The sequence below is a fragment of the Podarcis filfolensis genome, assembly GCF_964270895.1.
Source record: "Podarcis filfolensis genome assembly, chromosome: 4".
NCBI lineage: Eukaryota > Metazoa > Chordata > Lepidosauria > Squamata > Lacertidae > Podarcis > Podarcis filfolensis.
The window spans coordinates 41,464,235-41,492,179 of NC_139607.1; the positions used below are offsets into that span (position 1 = coordinate 41,464,235).

The 27,945-nt window shown below is 41.7% G+C and overlaps 2 protein-coding genes across 12 annotated transcripts in view; one reads left to right on the forward strand and one right to left on the reverse strand.

Annotated features, from left to right (window-relative positions):
- MBTPS2 (membrane bound transcription factor peptidase, site 2) overlaps positions 1-27,945 on the forward strand; it is a 72,369-nt gene that overhangs the window by 15,291 nt on the left and 29,133 nt on the right. The window contains exons 1-5 of one of the 8 annotated variants that reach the window (XM_083612390.1): positions 4,283-4,398; positions 6,024-6,227; positions 9,110-9,368; positions 17,009-17,110; positions 21,605-21,738. In XM_083612390.1, coding sequence (XP_083468516.1) covers positions 21,640-21,738 — 99 coding nt within the window. In that variant the 5' untranslated portion in view covers positions 4,283-4,398; positions 6,024-6,227; positions 9,110-9,368; positions 17,009-17,110; positions 21,605-21,639. Of the gene's footprint in view, positions 1-4,282; positions 4,399-6,023; positions 6,228-9,109; positions 9,369-14,721; positions 14,798-16,128; positions 16,326-17,008; positions 17,111-19,107; positions 19,234-19,900; positions 20,029-21,604; positions 21,739-27,945 lie in introns of those variants that run through there. The other 7 variants (XM_083612393.1, XM_083612395.1, XM_083612394.1 and 4 more) reach the window with 7 other exon arrangements.
- Positions 436-26,788, reverse strand: SMPX (small muscle protein X-linked). 4 transcript variants are annotated; one of them, XM_083612460.1, is made up of 5 exons: positions 26,593-26,788; positions 23,162-23,221; positions 18,251-18,334; positions 15,557-15,710; positions 436-992 (listed from the first exon to the last, which is right to left on the reverse strand). In XM_083612460.1, the coding sequence occupies exons 2-4, from the start codon at positions 23,198-23,200 to the stop codon at positions 15,573-15,575; spliced, it is 261 nt and encodes an 86-aa protein (XP_083468586.1). In that variant the 5' UTR covers positions 23,201-23,221; positions 26,593-26,788; the 3' UTR covers positions 436-992; positions 15,557-15,572. The 4 variants fall into 4 exon arrangements, with proteins under 4 accessions (XP_083468586.1, XP_083468588.1, XP_083468589.1 ...); XM_083612462.1 differs by having other exon boundaries at positions 26,564-26,771; XM_083612463.1 differs by lacking the exon at positions 26,593-26,788 and adding an exon at positions 25,578-25,929.

Here is a 27,945-nt window from a genome sequence, read left to right on the forward strand (position 1 = left end):
AGTTGGCCCTACAAGTACTCTGGCAGAAGTTTCTCCCATCCACCTGCAATCCTTTAATATTGGATATATCAGGGATTTAACTAGTGTGTGCAAGTCTCCACCATTTAGCCATGGAATTTCCAATACTCTCGGTTATTTACTGTCACTTCAAGTCTGAAAGCTGATCCCCTGATGCATAAAATAGCATAGAAAATTGGGCTAGATGACATTGGTATTCAGGTGCACATTTGAATATGGATGCTGGGGAACCTGTGGTCCCTGATCTGCCACAGAAGCTGCTCCTTCTTGTGGGTTCATTACCTGAGGTTATGGATAATTTATACATTCAAAACACAGGCAATTAATTTCATCGTATAGTATTTCATCAATTTTGCCATTAGATTTTTTTATTTAAGCAGCAAAATGTTATCCATGTTAAATAATTCTAGACACTGCTTTTAGGTGTTAAGGAATATAAAATGTTTACTGTGCACAATAAAGTTAGCAATATTTAAGGGCCACTGGTTTCCATGAGAAAATTTAACTGTGTATTTAGCTTTCCTATTGGCATTTATAGGACCAAAAAGAGCTTCTTCTGTAGTGCACACATTGTATATGGAATGTTAACCTTTATATGCATATACTCGGCATATCTATGATATTTATTACCATGCTCTTTTGAGCATATTCAGAAAAGCGAATAAAATGAATGCTTGTTTTCTGAAAAAATGTTTTATTTCAATTCTACTTTCAAAATAATACTACATTTATCTCTAATGGTATGATCAAATTCACTTCATGTATATGTACACATATGCTTTGGTGCGGCTAATATAATCCATATGCTTTACGGTAATCAAAACCAATAACAAGAAAGTCCATAAATGTGCAAATATTCCTATGACGTTTCTTGTATTTAGGATGCTCACAATCATCATATAAATATATAAACTATTGCAGTGAACTTTCTTCATTACAATCAATTTAGCTTCTCCATATGCATCTTGGCAGACCTGCAAAATAAAATCCAAATGAGATTCATTTGCATTTTTGGAGGAAATACATGGGAATTCTAAAGGGCAATATATTCTTATGCATAGAGTCAAACATCATGAGTCACATAAAACCTTCACAAGCTCCTGCTATGTGGGGGAAGAAAGTCTACAGATCAGTCTTGTACTGAAAGAGGATGGTATTAAAGATGGGTAACCCAACCAACACACTTGTATGTTGGTACAGTCCCACAAGACAATACCCACCCATTTCTCCATATGAATGAGAAATGCACATAGTGTTTTTTGTTTCTTAATGTGTTACTAGTCACATTTATTGTGCTTGCCCATCCCCGGATTGGGGCCAATGAGACTTGTAGACCAAAACCCCACTGAGTCATTTTGCTTTAAGCTTTCATTGGATTGTTTACTATGATATTGTGTGGACTTAGCTAGACATGGTGGGTGGTGGGGTAGCGGGGGAGGCAGATATGTTTATTCACATGCCAGTCCTGTTCATTTTTAAAGCTGTGTCTCATTTTTGCATCAAAGGGAGACATGGGTGGGGAGCTGGACCATGAGACCATAATAAGAGCTTTGCTGGATTAGGCCCGTGGCCCATCTGGTCCAGCATCCTGTTTTCATAGTGGCCAACCAGATACCTATGTGAAGACTAGAAACAGGACCAAAGTGCAACATCTGTCTCCTGTGGTGTCCATAAACTCGTACCCAGAGGCATACTGTCTCTAACTACCCTGTCCCTGGCTTATCCACACTCTTCTTCTTTCAGATATTTCCCCCTCTTCTCAGATAGTATCTGAAACCTGTTAGAAAATCAGTTTTAGCTGCTGTTTGTGCACAGGTGGATTGGACCCAGAGTCGATTTTCGTGAATATTTTATCAAATTTATACTAAAAATGAAAAGAGAAAGTGAGAAGGGACATTGCAATAACAAATTGTTCACAATATAATGATCAGGAAAAGCAGGGGCGTATACTAACAAGTCCTATAAAAATCTCTGCTCTCCCTTATGCGTTATCAACTTGCACCATCTATCCAAAGGAAAAATTATTTGTCAATCCAACATTTCTTCTGATTTATGCATCTCTTTCACTAACTTTTGACAACATTTTATATCTGTTGGGACCATCCTTAGTTCCAACTGCACTCAACGGCTGGAGAAAACTTGCTGTATTCCAGCTCTGTGCAACCTGTGATCCACAAAATTAAATGTAATCCACCCCACACATAGGGTGATCCTTCAGGGACTTGATAAGCCTCCTTTTATGCTGATTGCCTGGGACAGCTTGTGGAATCCCCAGACGATCACGATACAAGGTTGGAGAATGCATTGGGTCACAATTTACAGAACTCCCAATATGAATTTAAAGTAGCCTGTTTCTGATTGGGCTATAGGTCTCATTGGCCCAATTAGCAAGAAATGCAAAGGAAGTTCTGAAAATGTCTGCTCAGAACATTCAGGGATTGGGAGCTGTTTCTGGCACATTCCCAGATGTCTGAATGTAGGTATCTTTGGTGGATCAGACATACTAACTTCAGTGATTATTTTTGTCCTAACTATGCTCCAAAGAGTTCGAGGGTGGGGGACATAGTTTTCTCACCCCACCCCTATTAATCCTCATAACATCTTGAGAGGTAGGTTAAGCTGACAAAGGTAAGCTGGCCCAAGATCACCAAAACTAACTTCACGGCTGCATCGCAAATTGAACCTGGGTCTCTGTGGTCCTAGTCAGATACTATGTTTGCTACCTGAGGGAGCAAGGAAAATCTGGCACTCACCCATTCCATGACAGATGGATCTTATTACAAAAATGGTGGAGAGACAAAATCCTACAAGACACCAGAGGTTAGCTTAGGGGCCCTATATGAGCTCATGTGACACAGCACTGTCCCCCAACATTTTATTGCCACTCCTCACCAACCAGCACCCGTCAATTGAGGCAACTGGCTCACTCTCCCCAATGGTAGGGCTGGCCTTGATCATGCTTTTTTTAATATGATTGTGATTTTCAATTTATATCCTTCGCTTCCTCTCAAAAGGAGCCCAGGATGACACATGCACAAACAACAAACCAATTAAAACACCTAAGAACATCTACTCTAAAAAAAAATAGAAATCTTATGGCTGAAAGCTGCTGTTGATAAGGAAGGCAAAAGAACATATGAAACTTCTAAAGTTTTGCTTGAGATATTCTGAGTACACAAGTGTACTTGCATTCCAATCTGAGTAATTACACTCTGCCTACACAAATTCTCCCTGCAGTTTCGTTTGGAAATGTTCCTTCGCTGTTCCTCTCCTAAAGAGTGAGCTTTGCAACTGTGGGTGGATGAAATGACACTGAAACCGGCAAGAGCTTGTCCTCAGTTTTAAGTGCACAGTGCCTATTAGCTCAATACTGTAGTCTTACTGTTAAGAACTTCATGTGCCCCAAAGAGCCAGTAAACTATTTTGATAACAATTAATGCAAAAAGTGGCCAGCGCAGAGTGTAGTGTGTGCTATATATAAAATATAAACAGCATAGGGTGCATCTATTAATAAGCAACTTGTGTTGTTTAATAGGCTTAAGAGTGCAATCCTATCACGATCTACTCATCCTATTGAGTTCAATGGTAATTACAGTCATACCTCAGGCTGTGAATGTGATCTGTGCGGGAGGCGCGTTCGCAACCCGCAACGCCGTGTCTGCACGTGATGCGATTCAGCGCTTCTGCGCATGGCCTCGTTTTGTGTTTCTGTGCATGCGCGAGTGCCGAAACCCAGAAGTAACCCGTTCCGGTACTTCTGGGTTCGGCATGGTCCGCAACCCGAAAATGCACAACCCGCAGCATTCGTAACCCAAGATAATACTGTACTCCCAGTTAAGTATGAATAGGATTGAAGTGCAAATAGGTTGCAGTCTATTGGTCAAAGAATCTTAATCTAGAAAGCAGATCATTATGCTGAATTATTTCTATACTAAGTAAATGTAGAACTATCTATATTCTCTTCCCTTTGGAAGAGAAAGTGGGCCACTTTTACATTTCTACTAGTTAAGTTCTAGGTATGAGACTTTGTATCTCCATCACCATCACAATTAACAAATGGCAGCATCAAATAGTGCTGTCTTGATATCATCTTGATAAATATCCGGAACTTCAGGTTCAGTTAGATTATCCATAATAACCATGTATCTGAGGGCTTCCTTTTATTATTTCATTAATACATAACAGCATACCAGCAAACTTATGCCCCAAAATACACTTTGACATAACAAAAGCTTTTCTCATTTTTCCATTACAGTATCAGAGTATTGTTGGGTGGTATGCTGTATTTATATCAATCCAGAGCCTCAAAACTGAACCAGAAAAAGGCATACAGGAAAGTCTGTGAATCTAGCCTCATGGCCTGAGATATATGTCACATGTGTATGTATGTTTTATATATTACATATGTTTTATTATACTGTATTATCTTTGCTTGGTTGCTATGCCTTGTGTCTTGTTAGCATCCCATTTCAAGGCAGCAGCCTTACTCCCAGCAATATTTGAGTCAGTTCCACTGTCTGCTGGAGGGTTCCTAATTTGCCCATGAGGCCATGTCCTCAAAACCCCACTCACCTGTCAATCAGATGACATCACTTCGATGGGTGGGTGACATCAGCTGAGGGTTCGATTATGTGTTGGCTGTGGGCGCTGGCTCCATGGAGGAAACTGGTGCACACAGCCAATGCTGCAGAGTTTAACTCTTGCTCAGGGTAAATACTGCTCCGTTTGGCTGTGCAAGCCAGTTCCATGCAGAGAACTAGCACATGCAGCCAGTGCAGCATGTGGTCCTGGCAATGTTCCCCCAGAAATACACAATGCCATATCCTTTTAAGGAAGTATGACTCTTCTGAAACATAGAGATCACGGAATTATAGGGTTGGGAGGGACCCTGAGGAGCATCTAGTCCAACCCTCTGCAATGCAGGAATATGCAGCTGTTTGAGCCATATGGGGATTGAACCATGCTCTAACCAACTGAGCTCAAGTACTGTATATTAATTTGTCAGTGGCAATTTAAAAACAATAACAGGGCAGTATTCTCCAGTTATTGCTGAAATCTGCTTTTCTTAAAAGAAAAGCATACACATTGGAGTTTAATGTTCTCTTTAAAAAAATAATGCAGATTTGAAACTTCCATCTGCTGCACCTCATTTGAGAAGCCAGATATAATGAAATCATCAGTGCTGGGAATCTCAAGCAAAGGGGTAGATTACTTCCAGGCTAGATGTCTTGGCTGGCTGTGTCTGTCATGTAATTAAACACTGACTTAAGATTCATACACGCAAAGGGAGATGGCGGACGTTGTATTAGCAGTGCTTAGTATGCCACTTTCAAGCGCTTTGTCCTTGCGACCTCACTCACGGCCTTTACATGCAATTACATGACTGGGATTAGGCTAAGGTTCTTTAAATATTTCCAGCGGAGAACAAGCAATTGTGTGCTGTATGCCCAAAGATGCATGAAATGTTTCCCACTCAACAAGAATCTAAGCCAGAGACCATGTGATGTTTACTCCTCGGCTGAACCCATTTATAGACACATTACTCACCACTGTCCCAGTTAGCATACATGCCCCATTATTTGCAGACATGTTGCTCTTTATACTGTTTGGAGAAAGGCAAAGTGATGAGGCATTGCTGAATTATACTGTTAAAAATCCCTCTGAATCTCACCCTGTGGGTTATGGGCAAGATGCATGCACTTGTTTGCATAGTGCATGGCATTAACTTCCAAATGAATCTGTTATTTGGACCATGTCAGTGAATGGGGGGGGGGGGAGATAGGTTTAACAGAAGAAATGTGGAAGGAATGACTTTCTTTAGACACTGAGAAATATTTTGTTCTTAGAACACTAAAGCAGACAAACAAAGCTTTTGGAGAAGAGAAATGAACAAAGCAAATATATAAGTTCATGAAGCTTTGTAGGCTGCAGATAGAACTGGTGCCAAATGTTTGCATTATGAACGAGAGCAGAAAAAAGTCCGTCAAACTGTGTATCTCTTTCAGGCCCAATCCCTAGAAAGGAGCTTCCTGGACTCCACTCAGAATCCATCTAATGTGAGCTTGCATTCTGACCACCATTCCTTTCCATATACACTTTGATTTCAACAGGACCTATACACGACTCTGCAACCACAGCTGTTTAGCTGGCAAGGAATGTTTTCCTTTGTGGGAAGGTAAAGTGAAATTCTTTTCAGCCAGCGGCACCAGGTGAGACCACCTTCCTGAGTAAATTAATACCGTCAGCAACCGCAGTCAGAATGAGAAAGCAAGAGGCACTGCTGCAAATCAAAAGTTCTGCAGCGATACTTGATAGGTGTATTTTTAAAGCCACAGTTAAGTGCTTACAAGGGGAAAAATAGAGAAATGAACATTTGGCAGGATGAGGCTCAGTCTTTCCTGATTGATCAACAGCCATCAGTAGTTTTTAAATGTCTAATTCTATAGGCAACTTTTAACGAGGCTGTGTAAGTATGGACACTCTGGTCTCCAGCTGGCAGAAATGCAACATGAAGAGTGTCAGGCTTGTTCCATTTTCTCAGCCTCCAGCAAGCACTTGCAATTATGAATCCTTTGGCTTTCTTTTTGGTCCCTGCTGTTGCTAAGTAACAGAAGTATGTAGACCAATGCCGAAAAGGCAAAGGCATTTCCCTCTCCTGTTGCTGCAGCAAAACTGCCCTACATTGCAGTAAAAAAGAAAAAGAGGAAAAAGAGGAGAGAATAAATTGCAAAATGTGGTGTGAAAGTCCTCTTTTTCAGCTTCAGCTCTTATTCTCTCTTGGAATCATAGGGTTGGGAAGAGACCTCAGTGTAATCTATTCCAACCCCATGCAGAAGGAAATCTACCTACTGCAAACTTTGGTAACAGTTACTTTGATAGTGACATCAATTAAAACTTCAAGGCCATTTTTCCATTTACATTGTTGATCTAACTGGACATTGTTTTGTTCATGCAAATGCTACTGTTTTGGGCCATGGTGTAACTGGACAGATTCTACATACTAATTTCCTTCAACTAATCCTAAATCTTGGTGCATAGTCCTTTAAAGCTAGCATAGATTCATAGAATTGTAGAGATGGAGATGCTATTCAAATGCTGCCTGTGTAAAGGTGTCGCCATAATAGATGAAACTGAGAGACCGCTTTGAGAATGTGTGTGTGTGTGTGTGTGTGTGTGTGTGTGAGAGAGAGAGAGAGAGAGAGAGAGAGAGAGAGAGAGAGAGAGAGAGATTCAGTTTTAGCTCATTGGTAAGGAAGATAATCTTCCCTATTGATACTAACATTGGTGGTCAGTGGAAGATGTGAGTAAACTCGCTATGTTATGTCATGTCCCCACTTCATATTGAGAATGATGCTAAATGTTTTAGCTGTGTGCACTGAAAATTTGTTACAGCGATGATAATTTCAAGGGTGACCATAATGTACAGCCCAGCTCTTACAGGCTGTATAAAATGGGGACACTTTCGAGGAACCAATGAAAGGATGTAGCTCAATGCTGACACTGACACACACACACACACACACACACACACACACGTTAACACTTCCAGCATCCCAGAAAACAGGAACTCAGAAATGGTTTGAATGTTACTAACACTGCCCAGTTTTCTGGGAGTAAGCCCCATTGAATGATGGAGCTTCCTTCTGAGTAAACACACATCAAATTGTGCTGGCTTGTAGGTTATCAGTGAGAGATAAACAATTCAGTGACTTCAAATTCACGGTGCCAATTACTCTCTGAGAAGTGCTGGTAAATATGTCAGCTCTAACCGATGTCACTTCAGAATGAAGTAAAGTGTATGTATTATGACGTGAGCCTCCAATTGACTGGTCTTCCAGTGCTGGTTATGTTATATGTAATATCAAACAAACACTGGACATGGCAGCTCTTGGGTTGCTGGCAGGTGATTATGTTTTCCTGGAAGTTTTATTTAATGATGGATTGACCTCAGGGTGCCTCCATCTTTGGCTGTCGAATAAGAGTTGCAATATCAGAAGGTGCAAAAATTACAGAGAGTATTAAACAGGGAGGATCAGGCAAGCTCCAGAAAGTATTTTCAAGTCCCCTGTGAGAGTCCACAAAGTGATTTTTTAAAAATCCAATTTTATGCCTTTATTTAACTGTGGTAAATAAACTATCTGGATTTTTTTTTTAATGAGAGAAAATTGTATTCCATTCACATGCTGCGAAGGATTAAAAAAATCCTAAGGGTGAGCTATAGACAGATACTATTCCTTTGCACCATTGCAATTTAATATTAGGATAAGCAGTTATGTTTATAGTTGAGATTTTGAATAAGGCCTCCATACACGAAGGGCAGAGCTGTGATCCATCACAGTTCAGCTGCAAAGGAGCAACCTTCTGATGAGGCACCTTCAGCTTTCAGCAACTGACAGAATGGTGCTATTTAACGAGAAGGGTTATTTAACTTAGATACTATGGTTTTTGTTTTGTTTTTTGTATCTGCCCCAAATCCCAAACTATTCTCAGAACAAAAAATAGCCAAGAAAAGCAATGTTACTCTCCTGCTGTTGAATAAGAGATAAGAACATATTGTGAATTTACATTATTAGTAAAAAGGAAAGGGGGGGGCAGGAAGGAAATATGTTTCTGGTTGTCAGGGAAACCCAGAAGGCCAAATTATGAACAGAGCTGAACAGTTTCCATAGCTTTGATACTTAAATGAGAAAATGACTAGATTCATTTCTCCAAATGAGATTCCTAGAAGGAGGCAGAGATGAAGAGAGATGCATTAAGGCTGTCGTGGCTAAATAGAACTAAAAATGACAAACTTTGAATAAAAAGGTCCAAACGAAAGTGACATCTAAAGGTTCTGGTCACGCATAGCTCAGTAAAACCAACCGCAAGGAAGCTTTTTATACTATATTTAATAATTAGATCTTGAGCGCCTCCTTGAGGAACCAACAAGTCCTGCAGATCAGAGCAGCTTCTGCTGCTGAATTCAGCTGTCCTTAAAGAAACATTTCCAGGGTAGGTTTACTGATCATTAGTCCTGATTTGTTTGCAGGGAAATTAGATGAAGTTGGCTATTTAAATGAGAATTTAATCATTAGTCCTGATTTGTTTGCAGGGATGTTATGTTATTCCACACATTCAACTGCATGTTCCCTGGGGGAAGTACGTTGGTTGTGCAAGACCTCAAAACCAACTATAACTGTGCAACCTGAATTTGCCGGTATGTGACTCAATCCCACCTGACAATAAGACAGCGTGGAAGCACCCTGGGTCAAGGAAAGAAAACACAACGATGCTTCCAGTGTATCCTAGCCACTAGCTCAAGCTCAAACTCTTTGGAACAGAGGCTATTCCATGAGGAATTCATACTGCAGGTATGCTTTCAATGAATATAAAAGGTAAAGGGACCCCTGACCATTAGGTCCAGTCGTGACCAACTCTGGGGTTGCAGCGCTCATCTCGCTTTATTGGCCGAGGGAGCTGGCGTACAGCTTCCAGGTCATGTGGCCAGCATGACAAAGCCGCTTCTGGCAAACCAGAGCAGTGCACGGAAACGCTGTTTATCTACTTGCACTTTGACATGCTTTCAAACTGCTAGGTTGGCAGGAGCTGGGACCGAGCAACGGGAGCTCACCCCGTCACGGGGATTCGAACCGCCAATCTTCTGATCAGCAAGTCCTAGGCTCTGTGGTTTAACCCACAGCGCCACCCGCATCCCTTCAATGAATATAAAAGGGTCTAAATGTGTGTGCACCAGCAGCTACACAGTATGAAAGGATACCATTTCTGGGACTAGGTGTCTGATTTGGATACATGTTTTGAAAAATGCAAGGCTCTCAGTAAATATGACTCAGCTGAAATAGCCCATGTGATGACTCGTGATTTTGACCCATACAATGCATCAGGACAGTTTCTCCAGCTATTATAGATGCAATACTAGCACGAATTAATACATGTGCAGTCTTCAGAAGAACATAAGAATCTGACTGATGCCAAGTCTGTTCCTTTGCTCTATCAACCTCAGCAGCTCTCTAGGATTTCTTCCCACTGCAACCCCACCCCACCCCACACTACATGGGCACCCAACTCTCTGAAGAGTGTTGGGTGCCCATGTTTAGGACCCTCGTATTTTCAGGACTGCCTCTCTTGGTATGCCCCGCAGAGGACCTTAAGGTCCATGAATAACCATAGTTTAGAGGTCCCGGGTCCTAAGGAAGTCAGACTATCCTCCACCAGGGCCAGGGCCTTTTCAGTGATGGCTCCGACCTGGTGGAATGCTCTGTCCCATGAGACTAGGGCCTTGCAGGATTTAACCTCCTTCCGCCGGGCCTGTAAGACAGAGCTATTCTGCCTGGCCTTTAATTTGAACTCAGCCTGATCTTTTATTTCCCTTCTCTTCCCCCTCCCCCCTTTTTATGAAGATTACCTGCTTCGGGACCCCACAGCTAATTCTCCCCTGGCCTCCTCGCTGGCCCAAGTAGGTCTAATTTAGCCAGCTAGCCCTGGTGACTATCTAATGTTTATTGGATGGACTTCCCTCAAATTGATTTTTGAACTTTGAATTTTATTGTTATTCATGTTTTTATACTGTCTTTTATGCTGCTTTTATGTTGTATTACAATTAAGTGTTTTAAAATGGTTGTTAGCCACCCTGAGCCTGGGTTTCTGAACTGGGAAGGGCAGGGTATAAATAAAAAATTATTAATTATTATTATGATGAAGAGGTTTCTCAGGCCTGCAGTGGAAAGAAGGGACTACAAGGAAGTCCGCTTCCACAAGCTTCTACTTCTCAGAATCCAAGCCGCTCATTCCATTGCTTATACTTGCATCCACGTGGGTAGTATTTCCTTTGATTCTGAAGGAACAACCTCTTGCCCATGAGGGCTGAAATCATGTCAGTTCCTATATATTCTTTTCCCCTGACAAGCGGGAGTTCCATTGCTGTTGGGGTTGCTGTTTTCACCCTTTTATGTTTGTATGGGGGGGGGGAGAAAGCTCATTCTCACTGAGCACTTTTGGAGCCAGGGTTGCAGCTATTACAAAGTGCAGATGTAGGCAAGCCACTCTCTCCCTGGTCTGTTTGTCTGAAGAAGAAGCAAGAGCTTTTCCTCCTAAGTGCACTTACATTATTATTGTTTGTGCTATATGAACAGTTTCGTATGGCCGAGCTTGGCGTAATAGCAATTTGGAACGAAGCTTCCTCCTAGGCAGCAAATGGCATAAAGGACAAACACAACTCAAAGCTGCAGGCCTGCTTTTACATATTACTGAGGGAATAAACAGGCCTTTTCAAAGCCAAAGAAAGGTTAACATTCCCTCCCCACCCTACATGAAAGCAATTAGGAGTTCAACTCTTTCCAGGCCTGAATTGTGAACTTCAGATTTAGCCATCAATGTCTGACAATGACAACTGGCAAAGGCATACTGGTGCCAGTGCGGTGGACGCAGGTGGCACTGTGGTCTAAACCACAGAGCCTCTTGGGCTTGCTGATTAGAAGGTCAGAGGTTTGAACCCCCACGACGGGGTGAGCTCCCATTGCTCTGTCGCAGCTCCTGCCAACCTAGCAGTTCGAAAGCACACCAGTGCAAGTAGACAAATAGGTACTGCTGTGGTGGGAACGTAAAAGGTGTTTCTGTGCACTCTGGTTTCCATCATGGTGTTCCGTTGCACCAGAAGCAGTTTAGTCATGCTGGCTACATGACCCGGAAAGCTGTCTGTGGACAAACGCCGGCTCCCTTGACCTGAAGTGAGATGAGCGCCGCAACACCATAGTCGCCCTTGACTGGATTTACCCGTCCAGGGGTCCTTTACCTTTTACCTTTTTACCTAGCAACTATGGTGCTGGACCAGAATACAGTGGTACCTCGGGTTACATACGCTTCAGGTTACAGACTCTGCTAACCCAGAAAGAGTACCTTGGGTTAAGAACTTTCCTTCAGGATGAGAACAGAAATTGTGCTCCGGTGGCGCGGCAGCAGCAGGAGGCCCCATTAGCGAAAGTGGTGCTTCAGGTTAAGAACAGTTTCAGGTTAAGAACGGACCTCCAGAACGAATTAAGTACTTAACCTGAGGTACCACTGTATATGAGAACAAGGTTCAAATCCCCACTTTGAAGGGTGACCTTGAGCCAGTCACTGCCTCTCGGCCTAACCTACCTCACAGGGTTGCCATGGGGATTAAACGTCTTGGTGATGTGTAAGTAGCTGCATTAACCTGCACTGGCATTCTGATTTCAATACTGCTAGGGGATACGCCCTAACAGCTCTATTTTGGGTTTGTTTGTTTTTCTGTAGGCAATGCTCTGGCGAAGCAGCATTCAACTGGACGAACTCTCCGCTCACTAGCTGGTGAGCAGATGGTTTAATCCTGCTCCTTGCAGGGGTCTGCTTCTCCAGAGCATTCCTTGCAGGGAAAGGTGCTGCTGAAGCAGCACCAAGCAGGATTAAACTCGCTACTCACCAGGGTTCAGTCCTGCTTTCTGACAAAGCAGCACCCAGCATGGCAAAACCATTCTTCTCCACCCATCAGCTGGTATCACCCCCTGACAGACTAAGATTGTTCTGAAAGGATGGAAGTTGCCTGCCCCTGATTTACTGGGATAATTCCAATTGACTTTGCAGTGCTAAATAAGTCATTTTAAACTGTTTTTTTAAAACATTATGGTGTAATATCTGTGCTATTTTTCTAGAAAAAGAGACGCCCGAACTCACCCTCATTCTCTTACAATGGCGCCCACCTGAGAGGTGCCGGAACTGAGTTCCAGCTGAAAAAAGCTCTGCTTTTAATATTAATGTTGTGCTTTAATAGTTGTAACCTACCCTGGTACCCTTAGGGTGAAAAGCGGGAAATAAATTGTGATGATAATAATAACAACCATGATGTTGAACACACTGCTGTAAAAATGTGAATGTTCTAGTGGGTAAATGGTTGAACAATACATGATATATAGATCAGCAGAGTTTGGATTTGGAATTGATATCCCACTTTATCACTACCCTAGGGAGTCTCAAAGCGGCTAACATTCTCCTTTCCCTTCCTCCCCCACAACAAACACTCTGTGAGGTGAGTGGGGCTGAGAGACTTCAGAGAAGTGTGACTAGCCCAAGGTCACCCAGCAGCTGCATGTGGAGGAGCGGAGACGCAAACCCTGTTCCCCAGATTACGAGTCCACCGCTCTTAACCACTACACCACACTGGCTCTAGCAGATCTAACTCTGGGATGAAAAACAAGGCCTTGCTCATATATATATATATATATATATATATATAGCGCCTGAAGTGTAGATAGACATGTCCAGGCCTATGGCAACAGCCCAGGCTATGGGAGGTGAAGTCTCTCAGACCCTCAGGGGAGTTCTGTGGTCTCATGGGCAACAACAGAGGGCTTACAATTACACAACACATGAAAGGCAATCACTCCAGCAAAAAAAGCTGAAGTGAAAACATAAAGTATAAAGATTTAAAAAGCACTATACTGAAGTAATAACTTAGCCTGCTCTTGAGCACAGGACTGTGAACACCGTAATTAGGTAGCCTCCTATCAAGTGACATGAGGAAAAATTACAAAAGGGAGTGATGGAAGACAAAAGTGTGTGAGAAATAAATTAGCTTGATTACCGGGTTGGAGCTGTGATATTCGAGATCACTTTGTCAGCTTAATTGGCTACAATTTATGCAGCTCTATCAAACCTAACTAAGGCATTAATAGGGGAAGAGGTGTACTCCACGTCCTTAGGAACAATTAGCCCTTGTCTTTCATGAAGGTATTTGGGAGACTCTCTGTGCTGAAAAGTGTGTGCAATTTGTAAGGTTAATTATTTGCATTATTTATTATTACCTTTTCTTGGTAGTGCCTGTTGCCATAATACCTTGAGCACAATTTTTGTGGTTCAAACAGATCGCACAATGCCCATGTACAGAGAATTAGCTGTTCTGTATAATATTCTCAGCCAGCAGTCTCTAATTATGTTCTCCTTTACATTACATCCTGTACATTGTGCTTTCCTCCCCGTCAAGTTTCCCCCCAAAACAAAGCCAAGAAAAGATTGATCCTTTAATTGTAGCAATAGGGGCCTCACATCCACGGTGCATGATCCTGAGGTAACCTTACAGGAGCTGTGAATCTAAGCCCTGGCTTGTCATCTACAAGGCACCTTAAATGAACCCCTCCATGTGAGAAGCAACAGTGGTAGGAACCTCAGCTGTGCTTATTAGTGTTATTTATTAAATCTGTACACCGCCCTTCATATGAAGAGCACAGGGCGGTTCACAGCATAAAAATGCAAGATGAGAACACAAAAGACATAATAAAACAAGGAAAAAAAGACAAACCAATAACTTCCCTCCCACAGACACAAAGAACAGGCCATTGACCAAAATAAGAAAAGGTAAGGCAGACACCGTAACAAGCAAATCCAAGCTGGTTCAATGAGCTGAAGCAAAAGGTTTTTATCCTCCCCTGTTACAAATGAGAAGGGGGGGGGGGACACCATATTTTAATGCTTTACCCAGGCTACCCAATTTTGAATGGGTACATTGGGTACTATCTCACAGTGATATTCTGGGTAATAAAGGTTCAGGCTTTATGCTATGGCTGTTTGCCTGGACTGGAGTATGGGCTGTATTCTACAAGATAGAAAAGAGGGGAAGGGTAGGGACAGAGCTATCGGCATTTGTCTATTTAGGCAAACAGCCATTTATTTGTAGTGTATGTTTTTTGTCTCTAGTGCTCTTATACAACATGAAGGTGGAGCCACCATCCTGCACATTGTAAATGCCTCTATGTGAGAGCCCCGTTATTCTCTAAGTGTGCTCCTCTTCTTCCTGAGATGGGTTTTTAAAAGCTGTACTTCACATGCAGACTATATGAAAAGAAGGCATTATCTGTTTTTGCACCAATTAACAACTTATTTTTGGTTGATCAAAGCCTATTGTTTCTAATTTTAAAGTGAAAGCATAATTGTTCCACCTACATTTTGCCTCTCTGCATGTATTATAATTTGAATAATAGAAGAATAATTGCAGTGCTAATTGAGTGTACTATAGCCTGTGCATTTTTATGAACAAATTGAGGTCGTATAGAAATTAGCTTCTGAATATTTTAGAAGTGACCTGCTACTGCATTAGGATTGGATTTCCAAAATTTGCCTTTGGTTTACAGAGCAATAAAAATGCCACCAGTAGCATTATTTCTTGGCTTGGGTTCCTTCATTTGCAAAATGGGAGTAATGGTCTATTCAAGGGATATTTTTTTGGTCAGAATTAAGAGGGCGCTTTGGGAAAGCATTACAGTGACCTGACCCTAAAAGGAATACTCACGCTCCTGCCACTCAGTCTCATCTCTGTCCAAAACAGGATAAATGCAGTACTGTAGTTTGGAATAATTTATCTGATTCTTAAGCATATTTCAATCAAGGGTAATTACCAGAAGATGACATTTCTTTTTATGCAAGGTTCTCAACTCCATCTCGCCATACTGATAATTGTAACCAGAGCAAAGTCCCTATATTTCATTGTAGTTTAGGTAAAAAAAAAGGTAAGGTAAAGGACCCCTGGACATACCTTTTCATTCCTGTTACTACTGTTCAGCTCTTGGGACAAATTTCAGCTCACTCTTTACATTCTGGATCTCTGACAGGTTTACAGCTGGGCCAGGTAATTTCTTGGCTCCTGGGAGCACCTTTTTCTTTTCCTCCTCTGAAGCAGTTGGAAGGCTCTGCGGACAAAAAAACCCAGCTACCTCAAACTAATACACTGGGTGATGTTTCCATTTTCACAATGACCCAGTTCACATGCAATGCTAAGCCAAACCAAGGTTGTTCTTGGCTTACAGCTCAAAGTTTGTCTGGAATGAGGCAAACTGGGAGCCCTGGTTGAGGCAAATCCACTCCATGCTAAACTAAACCATGGTTACACACACACATACTATAAGCCAACAAATTATATTTTTAAAACCTCCCAGCTTTAGCCCTGGGTAATGCTGCAGCATAAGGATTGAGGGGGGAGTGCAGTGGGTGTGATCTCTTCTCCAGTAACCCACATGTTCATGCATCTGCACAGTGCTATTTTTCTAAAGAGAGGCTGGAACTCACCATGAACACCTCCCTTGTTCTTTTATCATGGCAACAGCGCCCACTTGAGAGGTGCTGGAACTGCGATCTGAGAAAAAGCCCCGCATCTGCGCCAAGCCATAATTTGCCTTGGCATTACGTGCGAACTAAGCCATTATGTGACAGATCTACTAAAGTGCACAGAAGATACTAGATCTGACAGCCTGCTGAAGACTGCAAGGATAGCTCTGCCACATCTCCCAGATGATCTACCTAACCTGGTAACCACATCACTTTTGAGAAGCTATAGAAACACTGTGGAACTTTAAATCCCTGGCATTGACTGATTACTTCTGGTCATTCAGTGTTTAGGCACCTATTCATATAGCATGTTATGCTTCTCCTCCAGAGCCTGCCTGCCTATGAGTCAGACTGAGGCAGCTGCCTCAGGCGGCAGAATCTCATAGCATGGCACCCACTCTCCCCTGCTACTGCCACTGGAGAAGCAAGAAGGCAAGCTTCAGAGGTGGCTCTGTGACTTGGCTTCTTTATTGCACTTTTAAAGGACCACAAACAAGTTTGGAAAAAGAACACTCAAGGCCCTCTTCTCTTAGTTGTGGGATAGGAAGGATTATTTATCACAAGCTTTATAATATTTTGTGCAGATGCCCCTTTCATTGTTACTAGTGGGTCTTCATCCATACAGCATCTCACAGGAATGAACAGAGGCAAATTAAGTGGTGAATATTTTAAAACCATTTAAAATATGCTCTAATTGCATAACATTTTGAAAGTGGACCTCTCCAGATATTTATTTCTTCAAATGATATGAAATATAAATTTGTGTTGGGGCAACTGGCACATTTATGGAACCTAAAATTAAGCATAGCTGATGCTGCAAATAGATCACAGTAATCATAGCAATATCTGTTCTAAAATAACCTGTCTCCTTGCACCTTTTCAGATTTAAGAGGAATAATTTTGCTCCTGCAATACAAAGTTTTCATAGGATTGGATTGAGGGAAACAACTAACTGCATGGGCAACATAATTCTGCGTTATAACATGTAGGTGACATATTTATTTTTATTTTAAAATGTACGTCCCCCTTTTAACTATGTAGATCTCAAACTGGTGAGTTAAGACCAAAGCAGCTGCTTAAAATTGTTCACTGAAATATGGTTCCATTTTGCAACTGGAAAAGTAGAGCCATGGACTGTGTGATGGCTGTGCCACAATCTGCAAAGTTTCTAGTCCAGAAGTTCCTTATAAAACTACTATTTAATTTCAGAAGTTCATGAAGCATAGCTGCATATCTCAAATTTTCTTTCAGTAAGTCCCATGCATCTGAAATTGAATTTGGCTTCAGGTTTATAGAGTCAATTAGCTGTCTGGTTGTGGTAAATTACTGCATGCTAGCAGATCTGTAGATGAACAGACTGTGTTCTCATCTGAAATGTTCACACCTCCTACACAGTTTCCTTGCTTCTTGCCCTTTCACTCATTTTCCAGCTATATCCAAATATCTGCCTACATTTCAGCCCACTGAAACCCACATGTATACTCCAAGTACTCAAATTACATAACCCATTTTTGGAAATTCATAAAGCTCCTTTCGATATCTAAACTTAGGATCTAGGCCCTTTTTTTCCTACTCCCTTCCTCTCCCCATTATACTGTTACTACTATACTAGTACTAACACCATCCCAATACAATGAATGGTGAAAAGCCTTGAGCTGCAAGCAGCTGCTACTAGCCACAAAGCAAACACGATAGAGGATAGAGGAAGACATCCATCTGAATGGTAGGAGTTGTGGAGATATTTGTATAGGGTTCAACCTGGGGTGGGGAAGTTAGACATGCCTCCCATATGCACTGTGGCCCTGTTGCAAAGTAGGACTCCTTGTGGTTGCTTTTAAAAGCCAAACATTAGGAAATGCAATCATGCAACACCCATCTAACTATAGTGGTGTTTCCAGATTGCTCAGGATCTCTGTTTCTTGCATTTGGAACACAATATCCACCCTTAGTTTGGAACCAGATTTATGTTGCACCCATACACTGACCCCAAAATACCGCCAACCATTGTGTGTATTAACTAATCGTACTTGAATAGAACCGATTTATACTGACTGATCATTATATGGCTTCTTAAAATAATGAGAAATGAACTAGGCTAGCAGATGAAGACATATATTGCTCTTACCTCATCAGCTTCAGTAAATTCTTTTCTTTTTGGTGGCTGACCTGCTCCAGGTAAAAGGGCTCCCATTGGGATGTTGATATTAGCCTGGAAGTTAGAGATCATATCAGTATAGCATCAGGATATCATCATCATCATCATTTTATTTGTATGCCGCCTTTCCATAGTTGAAACTATGCTCAAGGCCGCTTACAACATGACAAGATTTACATAATTACAAACATAACAGAAGTCATAAACAATAAATAAAACACATCAAAAAGTACACAACCAAATGGAAACAATTTCCACGTAAATCATAAGATCTAAAACTAAAGATGCAACAATAATATCAATAACAGGCAATAGCTCTCTCAACCTCCCCCCCCCCCCCGTGAACAATACTCCAGTCCAAGAATCTGTTCAACAGCTTCAGCTTTTGTAGCTGGAGTCAGTCAGCACTCCACTCTCCCAGACCAGATGGGAAAGGGCCAGCAAGGCAGGGTGCAGGTCTTCCAGGGTTCACAACCAAGATTTAAAACAACACAGATGAAAATTAAAAACAATTTAAAAGCAGCTGCAGTCCTTGTGAAGCCTGTCAGGCCCCACCTCAAGCCAGGTGGAAAGAGGCAAGGGCAGGGTCCTTTAGGCCCTCAGCAGGCAATCCTCCTTGCTCCCTACTTGATGTGGCGGGCTTACAAGGACAGTTTTTTGCACAGAACAAAATGGTAAGATCTGCTCTTGCTGGAGAGCTGCTGTACATATCAGCCCCGAGAGATGCACGTCAGCCTGCCATTTGTCCCCTGTGGTGTCTTTTGCCCCTTCATTATTTTGGTAATGTTCTTGCAAATTCCACTGGAACTGATTTTCCCTGAAGGTTTGTTTGCCGCCCATCCAAGTTCAGCTGTGACTGTCTGAGTATCCATTAAGGTTTCAGGCTGCTGGATGCTATCGTTCCACCATAGGCTTTGTGTTTACAAGCTGACTGACATGCAGAACCTCAGGAGGTATTTTTTCCCATCACGTTGCCACTGTGCTGAGTCAAGCTGCACCTGCTAAGGACATCAGAGGATGTTGCAAGGGCAGCTGACAGTTCAGGGGAGCCAGGGGAGGGGGGCACATCACCAGAACCAGAGGTGCCCCTGTCTCCACAGACACAGCAGCCTCTGAGGCAGCAGGAACAGGAATATACAGCTGTAAATTCCATTGAAATGGTCCCCATACATGGTACTTCTAATAGCAGTAAGAGAATGAATTACTGTATTCCAGGACTGGCGCAGTCATTAGGCAGGGTGAGGCCACTGCTTCAGGTAGCAGAAGCCTCCAAGATGGTACCCCTGTGGACCCACTGCCTGCCCTGCTGCCTCCACCAGTGAGTTCACACTGATTTCCAGCAAGATGTCGCCAAAACTAAGTGCCAGAGGTGGCAGCAGCAGGGCAAAATTCCCATTTCACATCAAGCAGTGAAACAGCACCGCCATCCTGCTATACTTTATTTTCCAACTCATCTATTAAAATATGTGCTTGTATTTCTTTGTTTTCAGGCAGCCTTCTGAGGGCAAGTCCACTTTTGTTAGCAAGCTCCAGTTAGTGTCCTCTGGGCTGTGTAGGTCTAATAGAAGGCTTGCAACTGGGTCTTATTCATGTGGAAGCGCAGCTGGAGTGAAGCCCAGGTTTCACGTGGAAGCAACTCAGTTTAGGGTGGCCACTTAGGTGTTACCAAAAAAGATGGAATGCATCACCCAAAAGCAGACAGAAGAGGGCACCAATTTGCATGGCTTTTGCCTGTGCCGATTTTACAGGTATAGATGCAAATTTATATATCTGTAGTACAATACATATCACCATAGCAGTCTGCTGCCCAGGTGCCAACTGCTGATGGGCACTTTGAGCCCCTGCTTTTCCTTCTTATGGTTCTTTATATTTAAACTGGACTTGGACCAAATAGCTCTTCAAAGAAGTGAGTCCTTTTGTGTTTAATGCGACTTGCTCCTATAAAAGACTTTAGTGCTAATTTCTTGTTTGCCACATTCACTCTTGGCCAAGTGTCCGGGAGTGGTGGAGGAATGGATGCATGCCAGTCAGGGCATTTTTTCCCAGCTGAAATTTGCCAGAAGTCAGTTCTGCCACCTTGCAGGTGGGCGCCATTGGCATTATAAGAAAACAAGGGTGGTATTCGTGGTGAGTTCCAGCACTTTTTCTAGAAAAATAGCACTGATGCCAGTGATGCGTGTAGCCACTTCTCACACAAACTCTGGCAGGCATGTGGACAGAGCACCCCTTCCTTAGCTTTGTCAGCAACCCTTGGCGCATAAGAATGCATTGAACTCAGTGGGACTTACTTCTGGCTAGACATGTATAGGGTTGCACTGTCTATTTAGCTGTAAAGTTAAAGAGATCTGTGATACACACACGCACACACACACACACACACTTGGTATAATATATAATTTTGCTTTCAAGGCTCATGGCTTGAAAGAAAATATTTTTTCTATGCATAACTGTGGTAAAATAAACTCACATTTCTCTAGAAGGTTAATTGGGAATCCTTAGTGGATAATTCCCTTTAATGGAAAGTAAGGGAGGCTGTAAACTACATTACGTTCACAATACTGAGTTAAACTCCATGTTTAATGGACTTAAACTGTTTGTTTCGATGCATTTAAGTGAATTGTTTATTAGAGCTTATTTAAAACTACATAATAATGCCTTGTCATTTATCAAAATGCAGATTCCCTGTGCTTATAGAATGCAGTGCAGATGAAACAATTTGAAAATGCTAAAATAAATGTAACGCTCTACTGCATAATTGCTTTCGACTTTGTGTATTAAAATGAAAAGGCTCCCTTTGTTTCATTGACTGATGTTTGTGTACTGCAATCTATAAATAAAAGTTATTTTCCCCAGAGATTGGTAGACATTTTTCTGCTTGCTTTCAAGAGAGAAGCAATCATCCTGCCCATTTAAATCTTCACAATATATACCTTTTTTGTTTGCCTAGCCACCATTAAAAACTCATTGTGATAGAAAATTAATACTATATAAATCTATTTACTACCAGGAAACAAATATTTCCTGTCTTCAGAACCAATAAAAAGCTGCAGCTATAGTAATTTCATGCCTCTGATAGTACTGCTGTATACCAAATTCATAGGCTGTAATTCAGAAGGTTGTGAACAGAAAAATCTTTCACTATTCCACATGTGGATGTGCAAACCTTGTACAGCTAATGTACACAGTTGTGTAAAATAGGATTATAAAAGTCAGAGAAAATGGATAAAACAAATACCATTAGCCGTACTGCTAGATAAGTGTTTAATGGATATTATATTTGTATTTGTTTAAAGAACAATAAAAATTGTTTTTGTTTTTTTAAAGTCAACCAGACAACGGAGGAAAAAGAGATTTTGAGCATGGATCTGTGGAATTCCCTCACAGTCCTAAGAAACAAATGCAGACATTCTGCTATAAACCATGGATTGCCAATTGTAGGGCTGGAACTTCAAACTATGGTATGTGCTCTCAACTATAGTAAGTAGAAACCATGATTTTGCATTACAACTATCCTGAACCCAACCATTGGCCTAATTTGGATGGTTATGTCTGGGCTTTATATGCAGCTGATTCCCCCCCCCCCCTTGTGACATGTAGCCATCAAACACTGGTCTTCCATTAATTCATCTGAACTGGAAAACTATGGTTGTGCGGTTTGGAACAATCCAGAATCAAACAAGAAACTGTAGTTAACTGGAGACTTTCAGGTTAAATAACTGAGGAGGGATAAGGCTATGTGTGCCGATAAAAGGCTTGTGCATATCTTGGTTAAATGAGCCAATATATGATCATCCAGATAGAGCCATAGCAGTTCTGCAAACCCTAAAAGCTAATATTATTTGATAAAACAATACAAGGTATTTACCCACACATTTGTATTCATGATAGCACATTAATATATTGAGTACATCTCATTGACTACAACTGTGAACACTTAAAAGGGTTGTTCAGCTTGAGAACATCGGCTTGGACGCAGTGTGGGAGGTGGCACAAGTCTGCAGGGGAAAGAGGCAATTGGCAAAAGTCACCTTCCTTTCCTTCCTCCAGTGAGAGCCTCTGCTGGACCTCAGGTCCTTCCTGTTTTTGGACGTAGGCCTATTAGGAGCATAATGGATACTCCAGATGCAACCCAGTGTAAGCAAATGAAGGCATACTGAGAATCTGGTTGTCCAAGAGACACTCTCTCTCTCTCTCTCTCTCTCTCTCTCTCTCTATATATATACACACACACGCAATAAATATTAGTATTGGGAGACGGATGGTGAAAACAGATGTCCGTGAATCTAAACTGATGCCATTGAATCTAAACTGGCACAAGTTCTAATACTTCAGATTGGTTGGTTAACTTACTTCCATACAGCATTCAGTGCTTTGCAATTCTAAATATGTTTACTTGTAAGTATGCATAGGACTTCAGCTTTTTATACTTGTCACATTCTTTTCTTCCTTTCTTTTAAATAATCTTGGCTTAGCTTAAAAGATGCCAGTAATGGAAAGTGAATTTTGCTGGACAATTAGAAGTAAGCAACACACAAACATAGGCATATATGTGATGTTTGTGCAGTCAAATGCTTTTAGATGATGTACAAAAAACCCTCCAGCTTCTTTATCATGCCTCGTGGAAAATGCTATAGGTTGTTTTGTGTGTGACCGTGTGTGTGTGTGCTTGGCACAGCACACGAGAAAACTAGTTAAGATAATTAAGCTGATAATGGAATATGTAAAACCATGGAAAAGATGGGATCAAAATGCATTTACTTGCATGACAAGCAAGTTTTAAATAATTCCTAGTTAGCGCTGAAGCGTCAAACAAACGGATGTTTTGTGTTCAATCAAAATACTTCTTATTTACTACTAGTAACATAAAATATTATCTCTTACCTGAATGCTTCTAACATTTGAAGCTGGCTGTTTTGACATTTTAAAGGAAGAGATTTATCCCTGAAAGCAAAATAAGTATGATTACTAATAAAACAAAACTTTTTTACGAGCAACAATGGCTTGATAAACTACAATTTAGCCCATGTTTCTTCTTGATAGGTATTCATTCATCAGTCCAGATTGTCTTTCGGGCTTAGTTTCAGTGTTGCTTAGATACAACCATAGAGTGCTGCAAAGGAGTGAGAACACCTGAGCTTCCCTTGTTAATTTTTCATGGGCAGAAAGAGCAAGATCGCTTTCCCATCACAATAGTAAATGAGAAGTTAGCTTTTCCATCAAACGGCACATATTCATGGGAGAGCTACTTATTAATATGTTCGCTTCAAGTTACACAGTCAGGAATTGCTTATATTGAAAACCTGGCTTTTGTTGATAAAAAATTAATTTGCCCCATATAAAACTTGCAAAGGCATTATAAATTCCTTTAACTTTAAACCGAAGGTAATGCATCTTCTCAAAAGTAAAAGGCAACTGCAGCCTGAAAGTGATAAACAAACTACTTGAAGGCCTGTTGATATGGGTTGTTGAGAGAGGAAAGATGAATGACTATTTAAAACTGCAGTTTGTCTTCTCTGTCTAAACATGGCACTGCCTACATGTGGCTTCCCAGGAGCAGTTCTTTAAGCTTGTAAAGCTCTTAAATGGAATATTAACTTTGGGATGAAAATAAAGTAAGAAAAATAATGTGAGGGCCGAGCAAAGCCCCTATAGAGGTGCCTCATGGATTTGTGGAGAACTTCTGGCAGAGACAATCTTTCTTCCCTGCTCGTTTCTGCTGACCTCATTATTGCCAGAGAAATCAGGACAACAGAATGCTGAAGAGTAAAAATAGACAACCTTATTGGGCTACGCTCTCTCTTCCCCCTTCCCCTTTGGTACAACTGCTGGCTATTAGACATCCAGGAATAAAAATATAACGGTAGGCTGCAGCAACTTTATATTTGACTACACATGTACAGGAGCCAATGCTGTCACAAGTTCAACAACTCTGGGGTTTGTTTTAAAAAAGCTCCACAATTTGGGGGTCTTCCTAAAAAAAAAAAGCTCAACCCTACAAGCTGATAGTGCTGTCATGTTGCATGGATATTCCTCACGTTGCACCAGGACATCTGGAACACAGCCAAATATGCAATATTTCACCAGAATACCCACCAAGGGGAGCAGGGGTGGGTGCTGTCTTCCTCCTACACTAACATCCATATAGAAATATCAGGAAAGAAAAAGTAGTTCCTGCACAAGACCTTCCAGGCACCCTTTGGAGCCATGAAGGCTACAATTCTGTATACGGAACACATTTACCTGGGAGTCAGCTCCACAGCTGTCCGTGAGGTGTACTGCAGCATGGACATTAACATAGGAGAGGAGAATCTGGTGTCCTCCACTGGTTGCTGGTCTACTCCCACCAGATCCAGCTAGCGCTGCTGATAGGGATTGATGGGAGTTGCAGTCCAGCAGCAGCTAGGAGGGGTGTGTGTCATAATTTCCCTGCCCCTGAAGTATAGGATTGTGCTGACAGTACAAGAAGATTATAGGGCACAGAGGGAGTTGCTGTAGAAAGGAGCTGAAGTATCTCCCTCTGCATCTTACTGAGGCTTGCACTACTTCATGGACCCCATAAATCCAGACATCTGGCACAGGATAGTTTCTTTTTCTTCTCTAACTCTCTGGAAAAAACATGGCCCAGTATGGCTATAGTAGCAGCAAGCTTCCTGCAAGTCCTTGTGACACAGAGCCTGAGAGCAGCTGTGTACCAAGGAGCAATGCCTCCAGTCTTCCTCCTCTACCCCATCCAAACTTCCATGCAACAAAATGGGAGTGATCAAACTCAACTAATTATGCTCCTCAATGCTTTCCTAAGTATTCGGCTAACTGGTGTTAAAACATCCAATTTTATAGTTATAACCCCTGACCATTAGGTCCAGTCGTGACTGACTCTGGGGTTGCGGCGCTCATCTCGCTTTACTGGCCAAGGGAGCCGGCGTACAGCTTCTGGGTCATGTGGCCAGCATGACTAAGCCGCTTCTGGTGAACCAGAGCAGCCAGCGCACGGAAACGCCGTTTACCTTCCCTCCAGAGCAGTACCTATTTATCTACTTGCACTTTGACGTGCTTTCGAACTGCTAGGTTGGCAGGAGCAGGGACCGAGCAACGGGAGCTCACCCCGTCGCAGGGATTTGAACCGCTGACCTTCTGCTCGGCAAGTCCTAGGCTCTGTGGTTTAACCCACAGCACCACCCGCGTCCCAATATTTAAATACAACATCCAATAAACATCCAATATTTAAATACAATTTTTAGCTGAAAACCTGGATACTGCTAAATCTTTCAGGCATTCAAACATTTAGTTCACAGCTTACCTTTTATGGCATCAGTCTACCACATGTTGAAGGCAATGCCACAGTTGTTTCTTTTTGGAACTATTTAGTACTTCATTGTGCGAATGTCCCTATGATTCCTGAACAGGCGCAAGGGATAGGAAGGAATAAAACTCGAAGAAGTGGTGATCTTCTCTGCCTGATCTAAAAATAAGTCCTGAGAGAGGGTGCCAAAGGACACGCAGCTGTTTGCACCGTCCAAGATCTTCGGTTTGCTTTAAAGGAGCTGATCTACCTGAGGCACTTCCATAATTTACGTCTTTCATAACACTACCCTAGATCCATTCAAAGAGGAACTAGGAATGTCATCCTTTGACTCCCTGCTGTATGCATGAAACTGGCACAAGTGTTATAAACAGAAAGCTCTGCTGTGTTGAAGACCTAGATAGAAATTACACCGCTGGGAGCCCAGCATGTACTGAAAGCAGAAGAAAAGTCCATGCTGAAACTTTACTGCACGCCATGCAGATGCACGCCATCAAGTTCATTGTAACTACTTGCCTGATGACAATTCTTATGAAATCCTTATGATCTCATACAGTGATCTTATAACTGTTCTAACTTTGCTGTTATTACTTTGCTGGTACTTGCAGCAGCATCAACAAACATCGGGTAAATTAAAATATTTCAAGCAGACAACAATAAAGAAATGGTGGAGGAAAACGTGCCTTTTTTCTAACTGTATGAAGCACATTTCCATAGGGGCTGTGTTGGCATATACACAGGGGATATTCTTAAGATAATTCTAAGTGGCATCAACATTCTTACTGTCTTAAATTTCCAGTGGAGTATAAAGCACTTGTAATAGCAGCCTGTGTAAGCATACTGATCTGGTTTACAGAGATTAAACTTTACAGAAAAGGCAGTTCATTCATTCATCTCCTAGCAATATATGAAAGTGTTTTCCCAAGTCAACCTTTCACTTTTTCAAACAGCACCCCCTCCCCATATTAGCTTTTATTATGTACCTGGTTATTTATATAAGAAACACTCCAACCTGTCAGGAGAGTAGATGCAAACACCTCCTTTCGATGCTGAGAGATGCACCTTCTTCGATCAGCTGAGATCTTCCCTGGAATCCTGTAGAGGTGGCTGGAATTGATGAAGCCCTTTGTGCCTGTGTACTAACTACCAAGAACACTTCTAGGGCTGGAGCAGTGCTGAGTTTAGAAGCCAAGTGTAAAAGAGAATTCCTGTCATAGCTTACAGTTGTTCTTCCTAAATATAGAGTCGGATTCATCCTGTAACTTCATTCCCTCATGGCTAAAATCGGGGCTCAAGTGTCAAGCAGGAAAGTGTTAGCAAACTCACCGTCAGGACATATTTTGCTCTCAGTTTCTCAATGTTGAATTTAGGATTGTTTTTATTTAAAAACAAACAGATTTTGCTGTTGGTAGGACCTAAAGAGTAGCATAAGTTCCCAAACTATTTAAGGCAGAGAGCAAGAAAGACATGCAACACTTCCTTTTGGTTTTCACGCAAAGTTGTCCTCAAGCTACTCAAATGTGGTTTGGTGACCACAAAGTTAGAGACCAGTTATGCAGGGGCAATTTCAGTGATATTTCAAAATAGCTGTTTGCTAGTACAACTGTTCTGTTGCACTAAGGGCTGAGTCCAAATGTTCAGTGATTACCATTTTCGTGTTTTGTCTACTGATTCAAGCCTCAGTCTAAGAAACTTGGGCCCCCAATTTATTTGTCTTGGTAAATGTTTCCCCACTCGCACAGAGATGTAACAAAGCAAATACATTTATTAAATTACTAAAAAGGGAAATGGGAAAAAAGAAACATATCCTTTGGTAACCTTGAGCAGTGATATTCCAGAAGTCCAAAGAACCAGGTCTAGCTGCACATTTGAAAATTTATTTACTTACAGGGTACAGTTGTTGCAAAATGTTCTAGTCGCCCTCTTTCTGAGGTGACCTCCAATCTGAGAGCATTGTTCTTGGCAGAATGCCACTGGAAGAGTACATAGAGCTTGCTCCTAATTGATGAGCTGAGGCCATGGAGGCTGGATGGATATTACAATATCTTCTAATGCTTATAGTGTAGGCAGTGGGGTGAATCCAAAACGTAATACTTCAACAAAAGTGTATAAAACAGAGCACAGCAAACAATTACAGGTAGACCTCTAATCAGTAGCATTTATCATCCTCATCCTTTCTATTTAAAGACCCCATACTCTCTGGAGATCTTGAAGCTTTGAAGGAATGTGAGTCTTAGGTCTGTGGATAAAAGTTAAAGGAATGTGGACTGACTCTTATAAGGTAAAGAAGTAGCATATGAGTTCTTGTGGTTCTGTTCTGCCTATGCTACATATATAAAGGAATTGTGAAACTCACAGAGAAGAT

What these genes read in the sequence shown, in the direction of transcription:
- SMPX (XM_083612460.1), bottom strand. Translation starts at nt 23,200, where the DNA reads ATGTCAAAACAGCCAGCTTCAAATGTTAGAAGCATTCAG. An exon ending in CAAATGTTAGAAGCATTCAG is followed by an intron (nt 18,335 to 23,161) that starts GTAAGAGATAAT and finishes TCTAACTTCCAG; the next exon opens with GCTAATATCAACATCCCAAT. An exon ending in AATTTACTGAAGCTGATGAG is followed by an intron (nt 15,711 to 18,250) that starts GTAAGAGCAATA and finishes TTTTGTCCGCAG; the next exon opens with AGCCTTCCAACTGCTTCAGA.